General features: G+C 44.1%; 1 protein-coding gene across 1 annotated transcript; it reads left to right on the top strand.

The window, feature by feature from the left end:
* The first annotated feature begins 9,965 nt into the window (after positions 1–9,965).
* On the top strand, positions 9,966–14,801 carry MMGT1 (membrane magnesium transporter 1). The gene is made up of 4 exons (XM_075573199.1): positions 9,966–10,123; positions 11,535–11,587; positions 12,679–12,782; positions 14,371–14,801. The coding sequence occupies exons 1-4, from the start codon at positions 10,045–10,047 to the stop codon at positions 14,531–14,533; spliced, it is 399 nt and encodes a 132-aa protein (XP_075429314.1). The 5' UTR covers positions 9,966–10,044; the 3' UTR covers positions 14,534–14,801.
* The last annotated feature ends 4,509 nt before the right edge of the window (positions 14,802–19,310 follow it).

The following is a 19,310-nucleotide window of genomic DNA, read 5'->3' as shown; positions in this document are numbered from 1 at the left end:
GGGCCCGCCATTAACTGCTGCGCTGCCGGCCGGCTGGTGGCAGCATTAATACTGCTAGTATTACTACTACATTGCCGGCTTGGGGACAGCATTAATGCTGCTGCTATTATTAGTGCCGGCTGGGGGGGGGGGGGGGGGGGGCAGCATTAATACTACTATTATTAATATTACTATTATTAATATTACTACAGTGCCGGCTGGGGGGCAGCATTAATACTACTACAGTATTATTATTACTACACTGCCGACTGGGGACATGCACTCAGCATTAATACTATTATTATTATTACTATTACACTGCCTGCTGGGGACATACAATTAGCATTAATACTTTTATAACTATAGCACGGCCTCATGTTTCTTTCACCCCACTACCAACTCAAGGAGCCAAAACGAGCTTTTCTTTTTTAGAGTGGAGAAAAGAAAGGGAACACATATTCCCACAGGTGGAGATAAAAACTCACACAAACCTCCAGCCTCTGGTGAATTACAAAAAAAGAAAAAATGCACCAGAGGAAGAAGGGGAGGTGTTAATAGACATAAACTAAAAACTGGAAGTTCATATCAAAACATTTTCAATATTAGTCAACATCAACTTACCAGTATTGAAAAGAAAGTGTTAGGCAAAGGTCTCACCTTTGCACCCATTTGCGGACCAAACAGCTTCAATCTACATATAGACGTACATAAGTTTGCGCGCAAACTAGCACTAAAGAAGTATTTCTTGAAGGATCCCATTACTAGTCAAATGAATTCAAGGCCAAGTGAGGCAGAAACCAATTCAGAACAAACAAAAAATTTTAAAAAGAAATCCACTTTTTACCCTAAGTTCGCACAGGGCCATTTGGTAAATACATTTGTGGACATGGTAACTAAGGAATTAGAAAATTCAAGCAAGACGTATAAGATACAAAGAGATAACCTAGATCAACAAGAAAAGCTTGCTTTACGCCAACTAGAAGACAATAAATTTATTGTAATAAAACCTGCTGACAAGGGGGGGGGGTATAGTGGTGATGGACACCGAATATTATATTAAAGAAGCAATGAGATTGCTTGGTGACAACGCCACCTACCTCCGCCTTGCAAGCGACCCCCTGGGCCAATACGAGACAGAATTCAAGGTACTGTTAAGTAGGGGCCTAGAAGGAGGAGCTATAAATGATGATGAGTCAGAGTTTTTATTTTCACCTTTTGCACGTACACCTATATTTTATTTTATCCCTAAAATCCATAAAGATATTAGATGTCCACCTGGCAGGCCTATCATTTCAGGAATATCATCCCTCACTTCTAATTTGTCCCAATTTATAGATCACCACCTGCAACCCATGGTCCAACAGGTTAAGTCCTACCTGCGTGACACAACTCATGTTCTTCAGATCCTGAGGGACCTGGAGTGGCAGCCTGAGTACATATGGGTAACTGCGGATGTAACATCTCTTTACACAACTATTGACCATGGAAAGGGCTGTCAAGCTGTGTCACGCAGGTTAGAACTGGATTCCACCATTCCATTAGCACGTAAAACATTTTTATTAGACAGTATAGAGTTTATTTTAACCCATAATTATTTTCAATTTAATTCACAATTCTTTTTACAGATCTGTGGAACGGCAATGGGTACCAGGTTTGCCCCTAGTTACGCAAACTTATTTATGGACAGTTGGGAAGAAGACTATGTCTGGAACAACTGTCCATTTGGGGCTCACCTGGTACTCTGGCGCTGTTTCATAGACGATATCCTTTTTGTGTGGTCAGGCAGCCAGGAACAGTTAGATCTCTTTTTTATCTATTTAAATAATAATAATAGGGATTTGTCCTTCACATTTAATTGTAACAGTCAACACATAGAATTTTTGGATCTGAATATATCTGTAGATACCAATAATAAAATTCAGACTAAAACATACTTTAAATCAGTACAGGCCAACAACTATTTAAGGGCAGATAGCCAGCATAACCCGTCCTGGATACGTAATATCCCAAAGGGACAACTCATTCGCCTGAAGCGCAATTGCTCCAATCAGGATGAGTTTGCAATTCAGGCGAATGAGCTGAAAGATAAATTTAAGGCTAGGAAATATCCAGAGAGATTACTTGCAGAAGCTGCTAACCAAGTAGATCAAATAGACAGAGCAACCCTTTTGGAATATAAAAAACATGCAAAAGATAAGGGAAATAATGGTGATCTGGCATTCATAACGCAATATAATGAAATGGCCCCAAAAATACGCCAGGTGCTGAATAAACATTGGCCGATTCTGTTGTGTGACAACACTTTAGCACATTGTCTTCCAGCTAAACCAAATATTATTTTTACAAAAGCGGCGAACATAAAGTCACGTCTGGCACCCAGTTGTCCATTGGGACAACCCAAACCAGGGTCCAAAAATGTAAGCAAGGGCTTTTTTAAATGTAATAAATGCACTGCTTGTTCATTGAGTCAAACTACAAAAACATTTAAATCAAATGTGACTTCAAGGATTTATAACATAAATTCATTTATTAATTGTCACACGGAGTTTGTGATATACTTACTTCAGTGCCCCTGTGGGCTCCAATATGTGGGCCGTACAGGGAGACGCTATCAGAGAAGAATTTATGAGCACATTTACAACATTAAAAGAGGTCTCATAACACATAGTGTATCACATCATTTTCTGGTCCATCATAACCAGAATCCAGTTGGATTAAAATGTCAAGCCATTGAGACAGTGCAGGCCAATTGGAGAGGGGGTGATCAGCTCAAACAGATCAGTAGGCGTGAAGCTTATTGGATCTATGAGCTGAAGACCCTCTCTCCAAATGGTTTAAATATCGATTTTGAATTGGGAGTCTTTTTAAAATAAATTTTTAATATTTTAAAATAATAAGTATTTATTAATTTTATAATATCAATATATGTTTTAACCATAAAAAAAAATTTATGTCAGCACTTGGTCACTTTATTAGTATGAATTTGAGTGAGGGTCAGATATTGCCATATCTTATGAATATGAGTTCGAGGTTAATGTATTATTGATAGAGCATTTAACATTTCAGTTTTTTGTATATAACATTATAGTTAGGTAATTAGTCTAAGTGTATTTGTATGTTTAGTGTTGTTTAGTAAGGCTGTTTGTTCATTAGGCTTGATTGATAGATCAACTGTATAGGCTGATGTGAGTTTACTATAACCAATAGACTTCATTCCGTCGGTATATAAGGTTATCAAGCCAGTAGTGATGTAACCCCTGAAGAAGTGCGCATGCGCAAGAAACGCGTTGGGCCGTTTGGTAGATTTTATTGTGCAGTGTGGCAGAGACTTGGCAGGACGTGGGACACAGACTCTACTTGCAGAGGAAGCTTTGGGTGCTTGTTTGATGCTCCCAGAAAGGCGAATTCGGAGGTAATTGCCGAGAAAGAGAGGGCTCGAGCCCCCGGAAGTCCCGGTGTCGCGGAGAGTGATGCAGTTCCGGTCGCCAAAGAAAGGAACCCCTGGGAGGTCACGTGTTCCGACGGAGCAGCAGCAAAGACAAGATATACCCTTAACCTCTGCGTATGATCTGTGGCAGTCCTGTAAGTAGGATTCTGGTTTTTACACACCGGATCCCGCATCTGCCACATTTATATATGTGTTAATAAATTCTCTTTTTTTATTTCAGTCAGCCTTACTTGTTATATGTAGTGTTTGTATTGTTTGTGTGTTCTGTTGGTATACTCTAACTGATAGTATCAGCTGTGTTGCACTATGATGTGTTTTCTTTGTTTTTCTCCCTGATATACATGTGGAGTAACATCTTTAAGAAATTTGGAGCATCCCAGTACTTCTGCAGATAGAAGTTAAAGAGACATTGTCATCATTGGACTTTGCTTCACCTTTTGGACTATTACGGCGCCGGTCTGTATTGTATATGTACGGCCTCATGGGGACATACACTAATACACTCAGCATTAATAGTATTATTATTATTACATGGCAGGCTGGGGGCGTGGGGGGGACCTGGTGTATAGGCCACCCACAGAGCATTATTATTATCATTATCATGATATAATAAGTATTTTAATCAATCTGGCACTTCAGGGGTTAATGTTGGTTAGAAATAGTATTAAAAATACAACAATTGTTTTTATGACTTGTCAAGACTGTCTGTGTTGATCTAGAAAAGGGAGCTTAGCCTGGGGGTTATCACTGATTGCCCACTAAAAGTGAAATATATACAGGTTAGAAGGCTGTGGACGATAGCCAGATCTTGGGCTGTCAGCCTTAAAGAAAACCTTAACATTCTTGAAATATCCCCTGTGAGAGAGAGGTGACACACAGGTCACCACTTAGTTGGAGGACTTTATTAAAAATAAGGATATCATGGGATGACATCTATTCTGAAGAATAACATTTACATATTTGTAACCGTTGCAAAAAGACGGAGACAATAAGGCCAAACGTGAGGTTTAGGAGGTGGCAAGGGACAGGCACCCATTTGGCGATCAAATTTAGGAGAAAGCCGGTCAACATTTGTAATGTTACATTTAGCAAACTCGCCTGAACCTATCGAGATGACTCACGTGTCTAAGTATTATGACCTCAAAGTTATGAGGCCTTTTATATATTCAGACATTTAAACATCAAGAAAGGAGTTTTTTCTTTTAAGTCATAAAACTGTCAACCCAGTAGCTGATTTATAACAGGGGTTGGTTTCATGTGTGTTTCAATGCAAGAGGGCCTGGGCATAATGTGAATAGAAAATCAAAATTCAACAGAGGTGTGTTTGGGAACAGAACCCGTGAAGTCTCTTCTACTCCTGTGACCTCTCTGGGAAAGGACCTATGACATATGGTAACGTACTGTATAGGGGATTTCTGTTTTCTCCTTGTATTTTAAGAAACTCGTCTGCATTTATTGTAACTGTATGTTCTTGTAATAATCATTTCCGTAACCTGAGCACTTGTCGTTTTGTATATTAAAGTCAAAATTTATATAAGCAATGCTTTGGGCTCTGAATGAACTGTTTGCACCCTTTGTATAGAGTAAAGTACATTTTCAAACACATTTTGCTACAACAGATTTTAGTGTGTTAAGTACATAGTTTTTTTCTTTAATAAACAGGGACCTTAGACCCTGGCAGATAGATACATATCTTATTTGCATATTTCTTCGGTGATGGCAGCAGATAGATAGATATAGATTGCAATCGAGTAATGGGTAAATATTAAATAATTTGAAGTACCTTGCGGAGGCGGAAGGTGAATTGGTTAGTATAGCCGTGTGTATTAACCCTGGTTGCATATCTAAGTCCCATGCTCACAAGAGTGCTGTCCGTGACAGGTGGTATATTGGGACGGATTTACGGGGAGATATTGTTCATTTGAGGGACCTTTGAAAAATGTGGAAAGTGGATCAGCTATAGCTGTGTATTAACCCTTGTCCCATATACAGGTCACGTGCTTACAGGTGTGCCATATGTGACAATCATTATTATTATCATCATTATGTGTGAGTTTTAACATCACTGGCACTTCTTCTATTCTATTAGCATACAAAAAAACAGAACATTAATAACTTGCTAATATTAATAACATTAATAACTGGTTGCACAGAGGTCTGACCAAAAGTGTAGACAGCGGTGCACCAAACAGAACCTGATATACAATATCAACAAAAAGTACCACGCAAGAATTGCAGCACAAAACGTGTTCTGAAAAAATGATGCGCTCAATATACAAACTACGAAAAATATACACTTGATAAAGAGCTACGGCTCGAAACGCATAGGTGCGTTTTTAATCTACTGGCTATCCATGTAAGCTCAAATATCCAAAAGTGATTGGTGAAGGCGCTTAAATACACAAGTGAAGTTATAAATATAATTTAGTGATTCAGGTGAATATACACTTAAATGTGCAGTAACAAAAATGAATACTGCCTGTGACAAAAAGTGGTATCAATCTAATGATATAAAACGTGATAAACAATGTTTAGAAGTTATCTTGGTGATTGGTGAAATCTCAGGACCTCTAGTGGGAATTTGCTTGAATTCCCTTTAGCAAACACCTTATTCCAGAATCCAGAGGGAGCGTCTCTCTAAATCACCGGTGTTACTGAATAAACAATGCAGATAGCCAGTGGCAAGTGGTATCTCAGTCTTTCTTGATCAGGTATGTGGCAGAATGCATGAATATCTCGGAATGAGAAAAAACAAACAATAGTGCAGACCAGTATGGAATTTATCTTCCAAAAAATAGCAGCAAATGTACAGGATAAATGACCTATGTACTCACATTGTGTACATTAGGCATATACACATAATGGTTTGTTGGACGCCTGCAATCGCACGCCGTGGAGGAATTTCTAGCCGTCCTCTGTCCCTCTGTGTTGGTTCCGGCTACCTCGGCTGTGTAGTCCGCATCACTTCCAGGTGGGCTGACGTCACATCCAATGAATAAAGACCGTAAATGATTGTGATGTGGCTGGTAAGTGAATCCTCCTGGCGTCTCCAACAGACTGTAAATAGCTCAACGCGTTTCACTGAATGAATCAGCTTCCTGAAGTTCAACTTGTTTAAAAAATACAGGAGTTGAGACCGCTCATCCCATATGTGTATGTACAAGTAATAATGAGCAGGTGCTCAGAGGAAAAAAGAGATTTATAATAGCAGGGTTGATCCAAAGGGGGATCAAAAAAGGTTTCCTCTATACATAGCACTCAAGGCTGGGTTCTAGTGAACGGATAACATTGATCCAACAGATAATTACTGTGTGGGTCTTTAGACCCATAGTACCCGAAAAGACCAAAAAAAATAATAACGCTTTATTAATTCCAATATTTGATTAAAAACACATAACTTCATTCATACATTAAAATGACCCCCTATGGAAGTGGCTAGATAGGTGACTGTTCAAAGTAGTTATATCTCAGTCAAACTAGGTATAAATAACTATCTATATGCACGGCCCAAGACATTCAAGACTTCTTCCACCTACAGCAGCTCTTTCCTCTCGTTCTTTTTTTTCCTTTTTGTTCTTTCTGTTTTTTTGCACCAGATTTGTGATGATAATCCTTGGTAAGAATTGAAATTTTTATGTTAATAATAAATATGATAATATATGTACCTGTTGAGAATATTAAGATCCTAATGACAAATATCACTAATATAAGCATACACGGAACTAACCATACACTTTAAACTTGTATGTGTCACACAACAACTTTGTTGTATTACGACAACATACAAATGCGACTGCGCATAATAGGATGAGACTGCGCTGTCATACTGTCAAAGCGCAGAAGCGAATGTTCGGATAGGGTCGGACATGCTCGGTTCACGGCACAAGTTCGTAAGCCGTTATTCAGAATTGTGCGTGCATTGAACATTAAATATATATTTTGCTAAGAATTACATTAAAATATAATTATATTCTGTTCTTAATGTAGAATTAGTAGTTCGTTGGTTGATTAGTCTATATTGGGCGATAACTGACAATTTAGTATATCATTATTATTTTCTTTGAAACGCACCGATTTTTACAATGGATGTCAAAAACAATCGACACATAATGATACTACCGAGAAAGACAAAAACGTATGCAACATAGTCGGCCCCCGGTAATTTATACCGGCTCCCCCCCCCCCTCTTATCGGACCATTTATTAGTAGTTTGGGGTACAAAGAGGCCCTTATTAAGGTAAAATACTTTCCCCCCTGAAAACTAATTCAGGTCCAAGTTCCGGTTTAGGCTTTAACTGCCTTGTACGGTGCCTTCAATGTAGTCATGATAACACAATCTCCATATTTGCCACCATGATCAAGCTCCAAAGGTGGATATTAGGGAATTGTCAAATCACAAAAATAGAACCAACATTGTGTTTTATTACCAGTGGGATATCACATATGGGGTTGAATTGTAAAATTAACAGAAGCAGAAGAAACATTACAAAAGATTGTGTAAGACAGCAAATAAAAATATAATCGTGAGCACATTAACATGATTCAGACAGGTCTACAACCCTGATTTTCACCACCACGATAGTGCGTAAAAAAAGCACATATCAGCATTAAGTCCTCTTTTTCTTAGAGTCAAACAGCATTATCATTTGGAATTCAAATATTTTCCATTCTTGCCATTTAAAGCGACGTACACAACAGTTAAAGCCTAAACCCTTGGAACTGCATTATTTTTTAGGGGAAACAATAGTTTACCTGTTGAAGGGTCTGTTCGAACCATGAAAACGTGGGGCCCGGAGGTCTGAATTGACCTTTACACTTAAATGATTTCTATGTAATGAATGATGGGACATCCTTTGCACTTCATACTGTGCATTTTATGATGAGTATATCAAGGTCTATATTCTTCACCAGTGAGTGGAGTTCTAGACATTACCTGGATCGGCACTTAGCCAGTTAAGTTTGGATTGAGGTCACCATTTATATTCACTGTCATTAGTGGTTGTATTAGGCGTGTTATGTTGTATTAGCACCCTCACATTTTAATAGTATTTTAAAGTTTTGAGTGTAATTACCATTTGATGTATTAAAATTAATTTTAATGTATGTGATCCAACCAATATCTTATACATCCAGATGTTGGTGCTCTCGAACACTGTACCCATCATCAACCAGTTTCTCTATAGGTAGTTCCAGATATACTGGTTTACTGCATAAAATGATACCTTAGCTGGGACGCTTATTGTCAGCTTACCAGCTCCAATTGTGGTTTGTGTAGGAGTGCCCCCATCTATATATATAATTTTGAAAATCTTGGATGTGAGTGTCTGGAGACTATTTGATTGGTCCGTCGGTCCACCCGCCCTCCCACGGCTCTCATTGGCCGGTGTGTCTGCCCCCCCCCCCTGTGTCCCGCCTCCCCACGGCTCTCATTGGCCCCACAGGCCGCTCCCTTCCCCAGCTCTCACCCTTCCCCCGGCTCTCTCCTCCCACAGGCCGTTCCCTTCCCCCGGCTCTCACCCTTCCCCGGCGCTATCCCTCCCACTCCAAATCCCCGCCCCCCCCCCCCCCCACACAGAGCACGCTCTCTGCGGCTCTCACTTCACACAGGCCGCTCCCCCAGCTCCACCATCCCCGAGAGCGCTCCTCCGGCTCTCTCCGCCTCTCCCGTGAAGGACATGTTCAACGGCGGGGCACAGCACCTCCTCACCGGAGCGTCTCAGCCTCGCCGGGGGTCACGGACACCGCTGAGGAGCCGAGGTGGAGGAGGAGGGCGGCCGCTACCTGGAGGAAGAGGAGGAGCGCGGCCGGGTGCAAAGTGAGGAAACAGAGGAATGGATTCTTTCACGCGTCCCTGACTCTCTCCCCCCTCCTCCCTGCCCTTTGCCCCCCACCCCCTCCCTGCCCTTTGCCCCCCACCCCCTCCCTGCCCTTTGCCCCCCACCCCCTCCCTGCCCTTTGCCCCCCCACCCCCTCCCCGCCCTTTGCCCCCCCCACCTCTCCCCGCCCTTTGCCCCCCCCACCTCTCCCCGCCCTTTGCCCCCCCAACTCCTCCCCGCCCTTTGCCCCCCCGCCCTTTGCGCCCACCCCCACACCTCCCTGCCCATCGCGCACCCCCCCCCCGCAAATCCCTGCCCATCGCACTGCCCTTCGCCCTCCCCCGCCCCTCCCTGTCCCCCTCCGCCCCTGTAATCCCGGGCAACGCCGGGTATATCAGCTAGTTAAAGGATATTTTTCTTTTCCCCTACCCAATTCCCCTGATTATTGTGCATTTTATGCCTGGAAACATATCATCCCCACATCCCTACTAGTGTCTTTTGAGCATGTGTTTATCTTTAACCACTGCAGAAGTTTCCAAATATAATGACAATCGGTTTTTGGTTGACAATGAGGTCCACACAGCACCTCACAGCCATAAGCATCAAACTCCATGAGAGCATCTTCACCCCCAGCAACAGCAAGGGACCTGCCAACCACAAAATGGCTGCTCCTCAATGCGATGCAATGGCTGAGCTTTTTGGTTGGCAAAGCGTCTGCCGTCATCAAGCGCCGCCAATCCCGTCGGACTTCGGCCGTTTGTTGCAGCACCGAGGCGGCGGCGGGGGAGGCGCTCCGGAGTCATGGCGTCTTCGATGTGGAAAGGGCTGGTGGGGATCGGCTTGTTCGCCTTGGCACACGCGGCCTTTTCCGCGGCTCAGCGTAAGTTACACCGAGGCTTCCCCCGGGCCGGAGGCGGGAAGGTCTTTCTAGGCGGCCTCCCTGTGACAGGCCCTGAGGAGACCGGGCTCCCTGTGACAGGCCCTGAGGAGACCGGGCTCCCTGTGACAGGCCCTGAGGAGACCGGGCTCCCTGTGACAGGACCTGAGGAGAGCGGGCTCCCTGTGACAGGCCCTGAGGAGACCGGGCTCCCTGTGACAGGCCCTGAGGAGACCGGGCTCCCTGTGACAGGCCCTGAGGAGAGCGGGCTCCCTGTGACAGGCCCTGAGGAGACCGGGCTCCCTGTGACAGGCCCCGAGGAGAGCGGGCTCTTCACGGTGCCACCCGGGGGGGAGGAAAGCACCCCCCCCTAAAATAAAGGGGGGGGGGATTAAACGTTTCGCTGCAATGCCTTGCATGCCCTAAAGGCATGTAAAGCGAAAGGGTTAACGTGCCCATTGTTTACCCCCAGTACCAACCCCAGCGAGGTCTGTGAGGGAGGCTGGGTGCTGGGCAGTGGGAGACCCAGACCCAAAGTGGCTGAAGTCACATATGTGTTTATTTAGGCATTTATATAGTCTATCTATATAGCTCTATATCCCCATCTATATATATCCCTGCATATGTGTAGCTGGCACCAATATGTATCCATAATCACACACGTGTGTGTGTGTGTGTGTGTGCGTGCGTGCGCGCACACACACACCCGTCCCCATTCCCCCCCAATACGGCAGACATATATTATGTCGTACAGTGGGGGTAAGAATAATATAGCGTGATGTGCAGGATGTTACCCAGTTAACATACGATACAAAGGCTTCCGATTTGCAATACCTCGAAGCTTTACTTGAATTTCCCCCTTCATGCCACCTATCTTCCATATTTCTGGAAGCTTGCAATTTTACTTCCAGTAATCAGAAGTGTTTGGTCCTACATTATCTCCATCTCTGATTTCTCTATCTCTGCTGTGAAGGTATCTTGATTGTTGGGGTTGCCACATATACACACACGTTACGGGCTTGGGGGGTCTTTTGTTTCTAATAATCTGATATCTGAAAACAATGCAAAATTAAGACCCCAAATATTTAACCTTGAGGGTTCCTACGTTCGTGACGTATATTTGGTTAAAACCTTTGTCATGGGGAGATTAGTGCTTACAAAAGGCCCAACATTCACAAACCAGTCTCCCGCTGCTGTATGATTACATCACAAATGTCTTGGGATCAGTGTTTAATGTTTGTATGGTCCTGCAGATATTCCTATTTACTGATCCAAGGTAGACAGTAGAGTTGCTGGTTTTAATAATTATTCCATAATTTTCTGGTTTTATTTGTTAGTTTACAATCTGCTATTCTGGGTACACACTTATCTAACAAGGGTTGCCTATTCTTAATGTACCTGCCTTGATTTACAGATCGTTCTTATATGCGATTGACTGAAAAGGAAGATGAAACATTACCAATAGATGTAAGTAGGATTTGATTGAAATATGCTTAACTGTTTGAGGCTTTTTTATTTTTATTTTTTAAAGGTTTTATAACTTGACCTTAAACCAGCAGCCCTGCCTACTCGCTATTTTTAATACTTTTATGTGGCTGAAGTGGGAGATGAACCGGGGGCCCCTTTGTTCCTGAGCGATTGGCAGGTTTATCGGTCGGGCGAGATTGCTTGCAAGTTTGACACGATGGTCTCTGCATCAGGCTCACTGCTGCTGTTAATAGAAAGTTGCAACATCATCGTGATATGATATTGTGACTTTCTATTCATGACCACGTGGTGTGTGTGTGTGTGTCAAAACTGTCACTACAAAATGACAAGTATCTCGGGCAGGTCACAGATGAGGTTCGGGGGACCCCCTGGTTCAGGTAAACTGCTGCTTTAATGGTGTCTAGAATGACTGAGTTCTCATAAGAGGGGAGTTGAAACATTTATTTTGTAATGCAATAGTTCCACACATTCTATAATAAAATGTTACCCTTCTGCTGCCAGCACCATGCAAAGTGTTGCAGGATCATCTGGACGCAAATAGAGGCTCCTATATCTGCATTAGAAAGAACTTTGGCCCGCGTTAACAAATTGTATTTATCGATATAAAAGCAAGACTATCGTCTGCTTATTCTGTATGCCTGTTAGGCCGCGTTCAGAGGTCGCGCGCCCGAGCGATGGGTGGAGCGATTGGGGAGGCGTTGCGGACGCGTCACCAGGCAGGTACGCCCTCTTTGGCTGAACTGCCCTCATTGGCTGAACCGCTTAGGTGCCGCGATCGCTGCACGAAAAAACAATCATTTGCTGCTTGAAAATTCTGCCGCGCGTTCGCTCTGCATTGGGCACGCGCTCTTGTGCACTATGGCCGTCCTCATTGACTTCCACAGATTTGTTCTCGCGGCGCGCATACCGTCGCGGTTACTATAAACACAGCCTAATCCTTTGTGTTAAATAATATCATCTGTATTTTCTGTTTAGTGAACTATATAAGTGCAGAACTCTGCTTTAGGTTGTTGAGGCGGTAATATCATCTCTTTAGCCTTTTATAAAGCTATTTATTTATTTATTTGCAGATAGTTCTCCAAACCCTGTTGGCGTTTGTATTAACCTGCTATGGAATCGCACATATTGCAGGAGAATTTAAAGACATGGATGCCACTTCAGAGTTAAAGAATAAGTATGTCTCACATTTTATGAACATGAATCTACTTTATCAAAAACATTGATTCAAGCATTTAATTTACAAAGTCTAGTTTATTTCCATATTAGTTGTAACCTTTTTTCATTTGGTAGCAGACTTCATTATGATATTTTTTTCCATTGTAGATACTTAATGTCAATGAGTGACTTTTCTAAGCCTTAGTAACTCAAAATGTTGCAGCATTCTTCAACTACTTTGCTAATGTGAAAAATGAAAGCGCAATAGAGTGCTAAAACTAAACTCAAACCAAGATGTACCCAGTTATAAGTGGTGTGATGGTGATTAAGTGAACAATTCACTCACATGATGTCTGCAGGGAAGTGGTCTGATCACGCGTGACTCTCTCTTAAGAAATTCAAGAGGAGTACATAGCATAATACAATTTAATGCACAAACATATGGATTTCAAAGGGTGGAAGGACACACTCTCATTCTCCCAAATGATTAATCGCAATGAGTGCTTTAAGGGCACACTCTCGCCACTCAGGGACTGGTAGAGTCTCGATGTAGGTCCCCGCCTGCCGCCTGTATACTCCGATCCATGATATTCAATGGCGGCCGTCGGCATTTCCGCGCCTGCGCACGCAGCAGGGTACGGTGGCTCACGAGGGACTGGACTTGTCCTCACCAGCTACGGAGTCTTCAGAGGGCCAAAAACCCTACGCATTTCGCCTACTATCCAGTTTGGCTTCCTCAGGGGTTGTGGATCCACTTATAACTGGGTACATCTTGGTTTGAGGTTTAGTGTGGTTAGCAGTCTATTGCGCTTTCATTTTTCACATTAACACTTGTACGTTATTCTAGATATCGTTTATTTAAAGCTGCACAGAGGCTCCTTTTTGTTTTAGTATTGCGCTTCTCTTTTTCATCTATTGTTCAACTACTTTGCACCTAATGAAAGCATTTTCTTTTTATATATACTTTGGATGCGTTTGTGCTGTTCAGAATCAGACTTGGGCTACGGCTCAGTGTACACTACTGCACGCGCGGCTTTGTGTGAAAGCCGCGGTCTCTGAGCTTTCAGTGAGGAGCAGATCTGACGGCGGGAGCGCGGCTATGACGTCACGCGGCTGGTTCACCCTCATTGGCTGAACCGCCGCCGTGACGTGGCCAGCACTCCGTCGCCACAAGAAACACAAAAATGTTGTCGGCAGAAAATCTGGTCGCGGATCGCTACATGTGCGCGCAGGCAGCTACTGGGACTGGCCCCTTTGAGGGGTGGAACTTGTTCCTGCAGCGCACGCCGTAGCGAGTGCAGCAGTAGACACTGGGGCCGAGGCCATAAACTTCGACTTGAAGAGGAAGCATTGTATATGCTAAGAGATAATGGGGAAAGGCAGGGTTGCAGATCTGTCTGAGACATGTGAATGCACAAGTGGTATTTTTTTATGTACTGGTGGAGGGTGTGTCACTTTAATATTAGGAGATAAAGAATAGTATAGTTCAATAGTCCTCTGAATCAACCTTTACTTTCTTTCACTATTACCGCAGTAGCTTGAAACATGTCAGTACCGTAATGTTTTGCCCTAATATTTATTTTCGTTTTTTTTTCTTTTCTTTAAAGGACATTTGACACATTAAGGAACCACCCTTCATTTTATGTTTTTAATCATCGCGGCCGGGTGCTGTTTCAATCCCCCGATTCGGAAGATTCTAGTTCGAATCAATCGACGTTCACATCCAATGCTTCACTGAAGCTACGAAAAGTAGAACCCCAGCGGCGTTAACATTTCTACAGATGACGATAGAACAGGACACTGTAATAAAACTGGAGGTGGGGGGGATGTAAACACTTTTGTTTTCCATTTTATTTCCTGGAGCAGTATTTATATTGATCTTCCAGACTTTATAAAATATAACCAAGAACTTTCTTTGTACGCTGTTAATGAAAATAACTGTATTGTGAATTAGCAATGCAGTGTAACTTATTGCTACAATTATGCTGTGAAAGATGTCTTTTACCTTTTGAAACATTAAAAAATGCTGCAACTGAAATTTTTCCCCCCCCCGAGTACCAAAGTTTACGTCATTAATTGTCTGTTTTTGATGGGATGAGACAGAATCCGGTCAATCAGGTTTAGGACACTCCACTGAATTTTACAAGCTATAAACCTATACAGCGTATGAACCGTTTAAACAAGAGCATACTAACATTGCTAACTCCAGTCCTCAAGGGCCACCAGCAGGTCAGGTTTTAAGGACAGCCCTGCTTCAGCACAGGTGGCTGTCAATGACTGAGCTACCTGTGCTCAAGCAGTGGGGATATTCTTAAAACGTGGCCCTTGAGGACTGGAGTTGGCCACTCCTGGCATAGGGTGTTGCACATTACTGCTTCCTGCCAATGATTGCAGTTTCTGCAGAACCTGCACTGCTGCTTCAGTCATTCTTTCCCACTGCATTTTGCTGTTGTACATGTGCAGTGTCAACCCTGTTTTCCAACTGCAAAGGCATTCCAACTCTAATCGTAAGACACCTACGTAGTATTATCTGATTACCACATTCCTAGTCTTATTTCTTCTGTAACAATTGTGAACGTGAAAGCATTGGTGTATCACTCGACGAAGGATTGGTCCTGCTGATCCATCCCATTCTCCTAGCATGGGTAGGATTCATTATGTGAGCATCTAATTGATGTTGCCTTTGCTATTTATTTAGCAGTGTTTGTTGTTTTTTTGTTTTAGAATACTTTTGTAATATATTTCTTCCACAGGAGGAGCAAAGTGCTCATTGCAGTTATACGTTGAAGGTGGAATTCTGACAAAAGTTCTGGACCAATCCTCAAGGGCCACAAACAGGTCAGGTATAAAGGATACCCCTGTTTCAGCACCGCACCGGTGGCTGTCATTGACTGAGCTACCTGTGCATGAAGCATGGATATCCTTAAAACCTGACCTGTTGGTGGCCCTTGATAATTGGAGTTGGCCACACCTGCTCGAAGATAATATAACTACTCGTTTGCATAAAAGGATGTGACTATGTATCAATTAGTGTTGGGTCATTTAAATATCACAGTAACGGTTACACCTGCTGCAAAAATGTAGACCAACTAGCTCAATTGCATGATCATAAGTTACTAATACCTATAAAGAATTATTGCATCTTGCCCACAGCGAACAAGGGGAGATGTGAGAATTGGGGTTGGCAAAGATGGGTTTAGTTAGTTGAGCCTGGCCCACAAACTCCATAATTAGCACCAAATAATTTATTTGCTTATGATTTAATCCTCTCTGAAAGTAATGTCCTTTCCCTTAGTTGATTATTTTGTACGGCTTATAACCACTTCCACCCTCTCCGCAGACATCAAGACTTCTAATACATTGATATTCAGTGGCCTGCACTAAATTAAAGTTTTTTGAATTACTTCGTTCAAGAGCTCAAACCCAACTGCAATGTTGTGTAGGGCCTTCTTGCACAGGGTGACCGTATCTTCCCCCCGTGGAAAACACCACACACATAAGGCCGCACTTATAGTCCCGGCAAAACAAATGTATTGAATCAGTCGCATGCGCTTATAGTAGCCGCGATCGCTGGAAGTCAATGAAATGTGATTTTTCGGCGTCACGTGAGTGGTTCAGCCAATAAGGGTGAGCCGCTCACGGCCACGCCCCCCAGTCACCATCTCTTGCCTCCTACACTATGGGCACAAAACGCTGCGACGACGGATGACGTCACCGTCGCAAGGACTATAAGCGCAGCCTAAAAATGTGTTGGTCCTTTCTAAAGATTGTGTTTGAACCTCTGCACTCACAATGAAGCTTTGCTGTTGGCATTATGCGTGCATGCTCAGCACTGCTTTATGCTGCAGCATGGAAAGTTGTAGGGCACGGCCCACAATCAAACTAAGGGTGCACTGATGGTGGCGGCTTCGCTACGTGCGCACGTTCAGAACTCTTCTATGCTTCTCTTGACGGTAGCATAGTACTGGCGGCGATGTAGCACATCGACACTGCTGCAGTTTGGTGAGAAGTAAATTTGTCTTCTCAGGCTGCAGTCGTGTGACGTCAACATCACGCGAGCTGGTTCAGCCAATCAGGGCGAACCAGCTTTGTGACGTGTCCGACACGCCCCTGATCGCCTCCACAATCTCCTGCAGCCAAGTGCACAGATCGCTGGGGCTGCAGGAGTGCGCACGGAAGCACGCAGGTACCATAAGCTTAGCCTAAAGATCTCGTGTACAAGTCTGTGCCTGTGCCTGTCATCAGTATAGCCTGAGCTGTAAGCGCCCTGCTGCTAGAGCAAGTAGATATTCAGAAGGGGCATTTGTTAACATGGACATTAACTTTGATCTGGTTTTGCAAAGCCGGCCAAATCAGTTGAACAGCAATTCTACTTGGAAACCAAGTGGAACAAAGAAAAAACAGCCAAACAGAAGGGTTAGTACAAAATAATCCAGAGTGGGGGATACTGCGCAGAGCACCCCGCCTGACGCCCACTGGGAGGCAAACTCTGAAACCGTCCCTGTGGACTGCGTACGTGTACTCTGCCTGGATACGGGGGCGCACCAGTGGCTGGAACATGGCTGCGATGTTTGTTGGGACCTCCCTCTCCAGACACTGCTTCCTGGTCTTATAAATGGCTAGCTTAGCCAATGCCAGAAGCAGGGTGATGAGGAGATACCTAGGCTTATTGTCCCGGGACACTGGGCACCCAAAAATAAAAAGGTGAGGGGAAAAGTGCAGCCAGAACTGCAGGAGAAGGCCCTTCAAGGTGGATAAGAGAGGCTGCAGTCTGGCACAGCTAAAATAAATATGGTACACAGACTCCCGTTCGCAATAGAAGGGGCAGGTGGCGGGAGATCCGTGAAATGGGCCAAGTACTCTCCCGTGCTCAGTGCACCATGGAGGACTCTCCAACTCAAATCCCCGGCAGGACAGGGAACAAACTGAATAGAGTTCCCTCCACCGGGGCCTCTCGCCCTCGTTTGCAGGAAGTACCCGCCTCCAGATGGTATCGTGGCAGGCGACAAGGGCGAGGTAGTGCACTGTATGGAGCATGAGAGAGTACAAGCCTTTCCTCGGCATGCATGCCGGGGACATGTCCCCCAACCTGCTGAGGTTGGGGACGAGAGGAGTCTAGGGGTTGCCGTGGCTTTGGTCCCACGCAAAGATCCAGAGAGCTGGGGGTGATAGGTGGGCAGGGCTCTCCGCTCTGCAATACCCCCTCGATGAAGGTGCCGAGTCTGGGTGGATGGCATCTTTAATCTCCTGGGTCAGACGACGTAGGCAGACCCATACAGTGCACGAGCACCTCTGCCCTCACCCAGTCCCATCGTTTGTAGTCCAGGAGATTCCCGACTCTGGTCACCCGCGCCAAGATTAGTTGGCGGCAGATATAGGGTGAAGCTAACATTCGAGCCCTCGCTGGATTAAACAGAAGGGGCTCGGCAAGGAAACCAACCGCCACCGCCTGTCCTTTCCTGGTTACGGAGACCTGGCTCCAGGCCCTTAGTAAGTCCCAGTAGTATGCTGGCAGCACCGAGAAGTCTCTACCTAACCCCTCTGGCTTGATGATAAACAGTTGCCAGTCATACCCCATATTGTGCAGCTGGCGAAAGAAACTGGTTGCCAGCTGGCACCACTGCGGAGACGGATCTGCGAATAGGTATCTCTGCAGGTATGTGAGGCGGAAAGTGTGTATCTGGGAGCGGGCCCACACCACACTGTTTTTTTTCCCCCCACCAAAAAATCGGCATTGATCTTTCGTCAGAATACCAACTTGATTAATTACCAAAGTCAAGCAATGATTAACATATGGTGCCAAGAACAGAAGTAACTGCTTATTTTAAGGACAGCTATTTAAAGCATTTGTAATTGAAAAGTGTTAACCTAAAAAAATTTTGTTTTTTAAAAACTAGCCTAATATTTGTGTTGCCCCAGAAATGCAAACCATTACAAACTAATGTGCACCCCCCCAAAGACTGAGCCACCTGTGCTGGAGCAGGGATATCCTTAAAACCTGACCTGTTGGTGGCCCTCGGACTGGAGATGGCCACCCCTGTAGTAAATAAACACTGGCCACCCCACTCGAGCACTGAGCCACCTGTGCTGAAGATGCGACTGATTGAGCCACCTGTGCTGAAACAGGGATATCCGGGAAACCTGACCTGTTGCGGGGGGTAACGTGCATTAGTTTGTAATAGTTTGCATTTCTGGGGCAACACAAATATTAGGCTAGTTTTTTTTTTTTTTTTTATAGGTTAACACTTTTCAATTACAAATGCTTTAAATAGCTGTCCTAAAATTAAAATAAGCGGTTACTTCTGTTCTTGGCACCATATGTTAATCATTGCTTGACTTTGGTAACTAATCAAGTGGGTATTCTGACGAAAGATCAACACCGATTTTGGTTGGGGGGGAAAAAACAGTGTGGTGTGGGCCCGCTCCCAGATACACACTTTCCGCCTCACATACCTGCAGAGATACCTATTCGCAGATCCGTCTCCGCAGTGGTGCCAGCTGGCAACCAGTTTCTTTCGCCAGCTGCACAATATGGGGTATGACCGGC

The sequence above is a fragment of the Ascaphus truei genome, chromosome 16 (assembly GCF_040206685.1).
Source record: "Ascaphus truei isolate aAscTru1 chromosome 16, aAscTru1.hap1, whole genome shotgun sequence".
Lineage (NCBI taxonomy): Eukaryota > Metazoa > Chordata > Amphibia > Anura > Ascaphidae > Ascaphus > Ascaphus truei.
Note: the sequence above shows the minus strand (reverse complement) of the source record. Positions and strands in the feature narration are given on the sequence as shown.

Bases quoted from the DNA above. Each gene is read 5' to 3' on its own strand.
- MMGT1 (XM_075573199.1), top strand. From the start codon at position 10,045: ATGGCGTCTTCGATGTGGAAAGGGCTGGTGGGGATCGGCTTGTTCGCC. The intron at 10,124-11,534 runs GTAAGTTACACC...CTTGATTTACAG, and splicing joins GGCCTTTTCCGCGGCTCAGC to ATCGTTCTTATATGCGATTG. The intron at 12,783-14,370 runs GTATGTCTCACA...TTTTCTTTAAAG, and splicing joins ACTTCAGAGTTAAAGAATAA to GACATTTGACACATTAAGGA.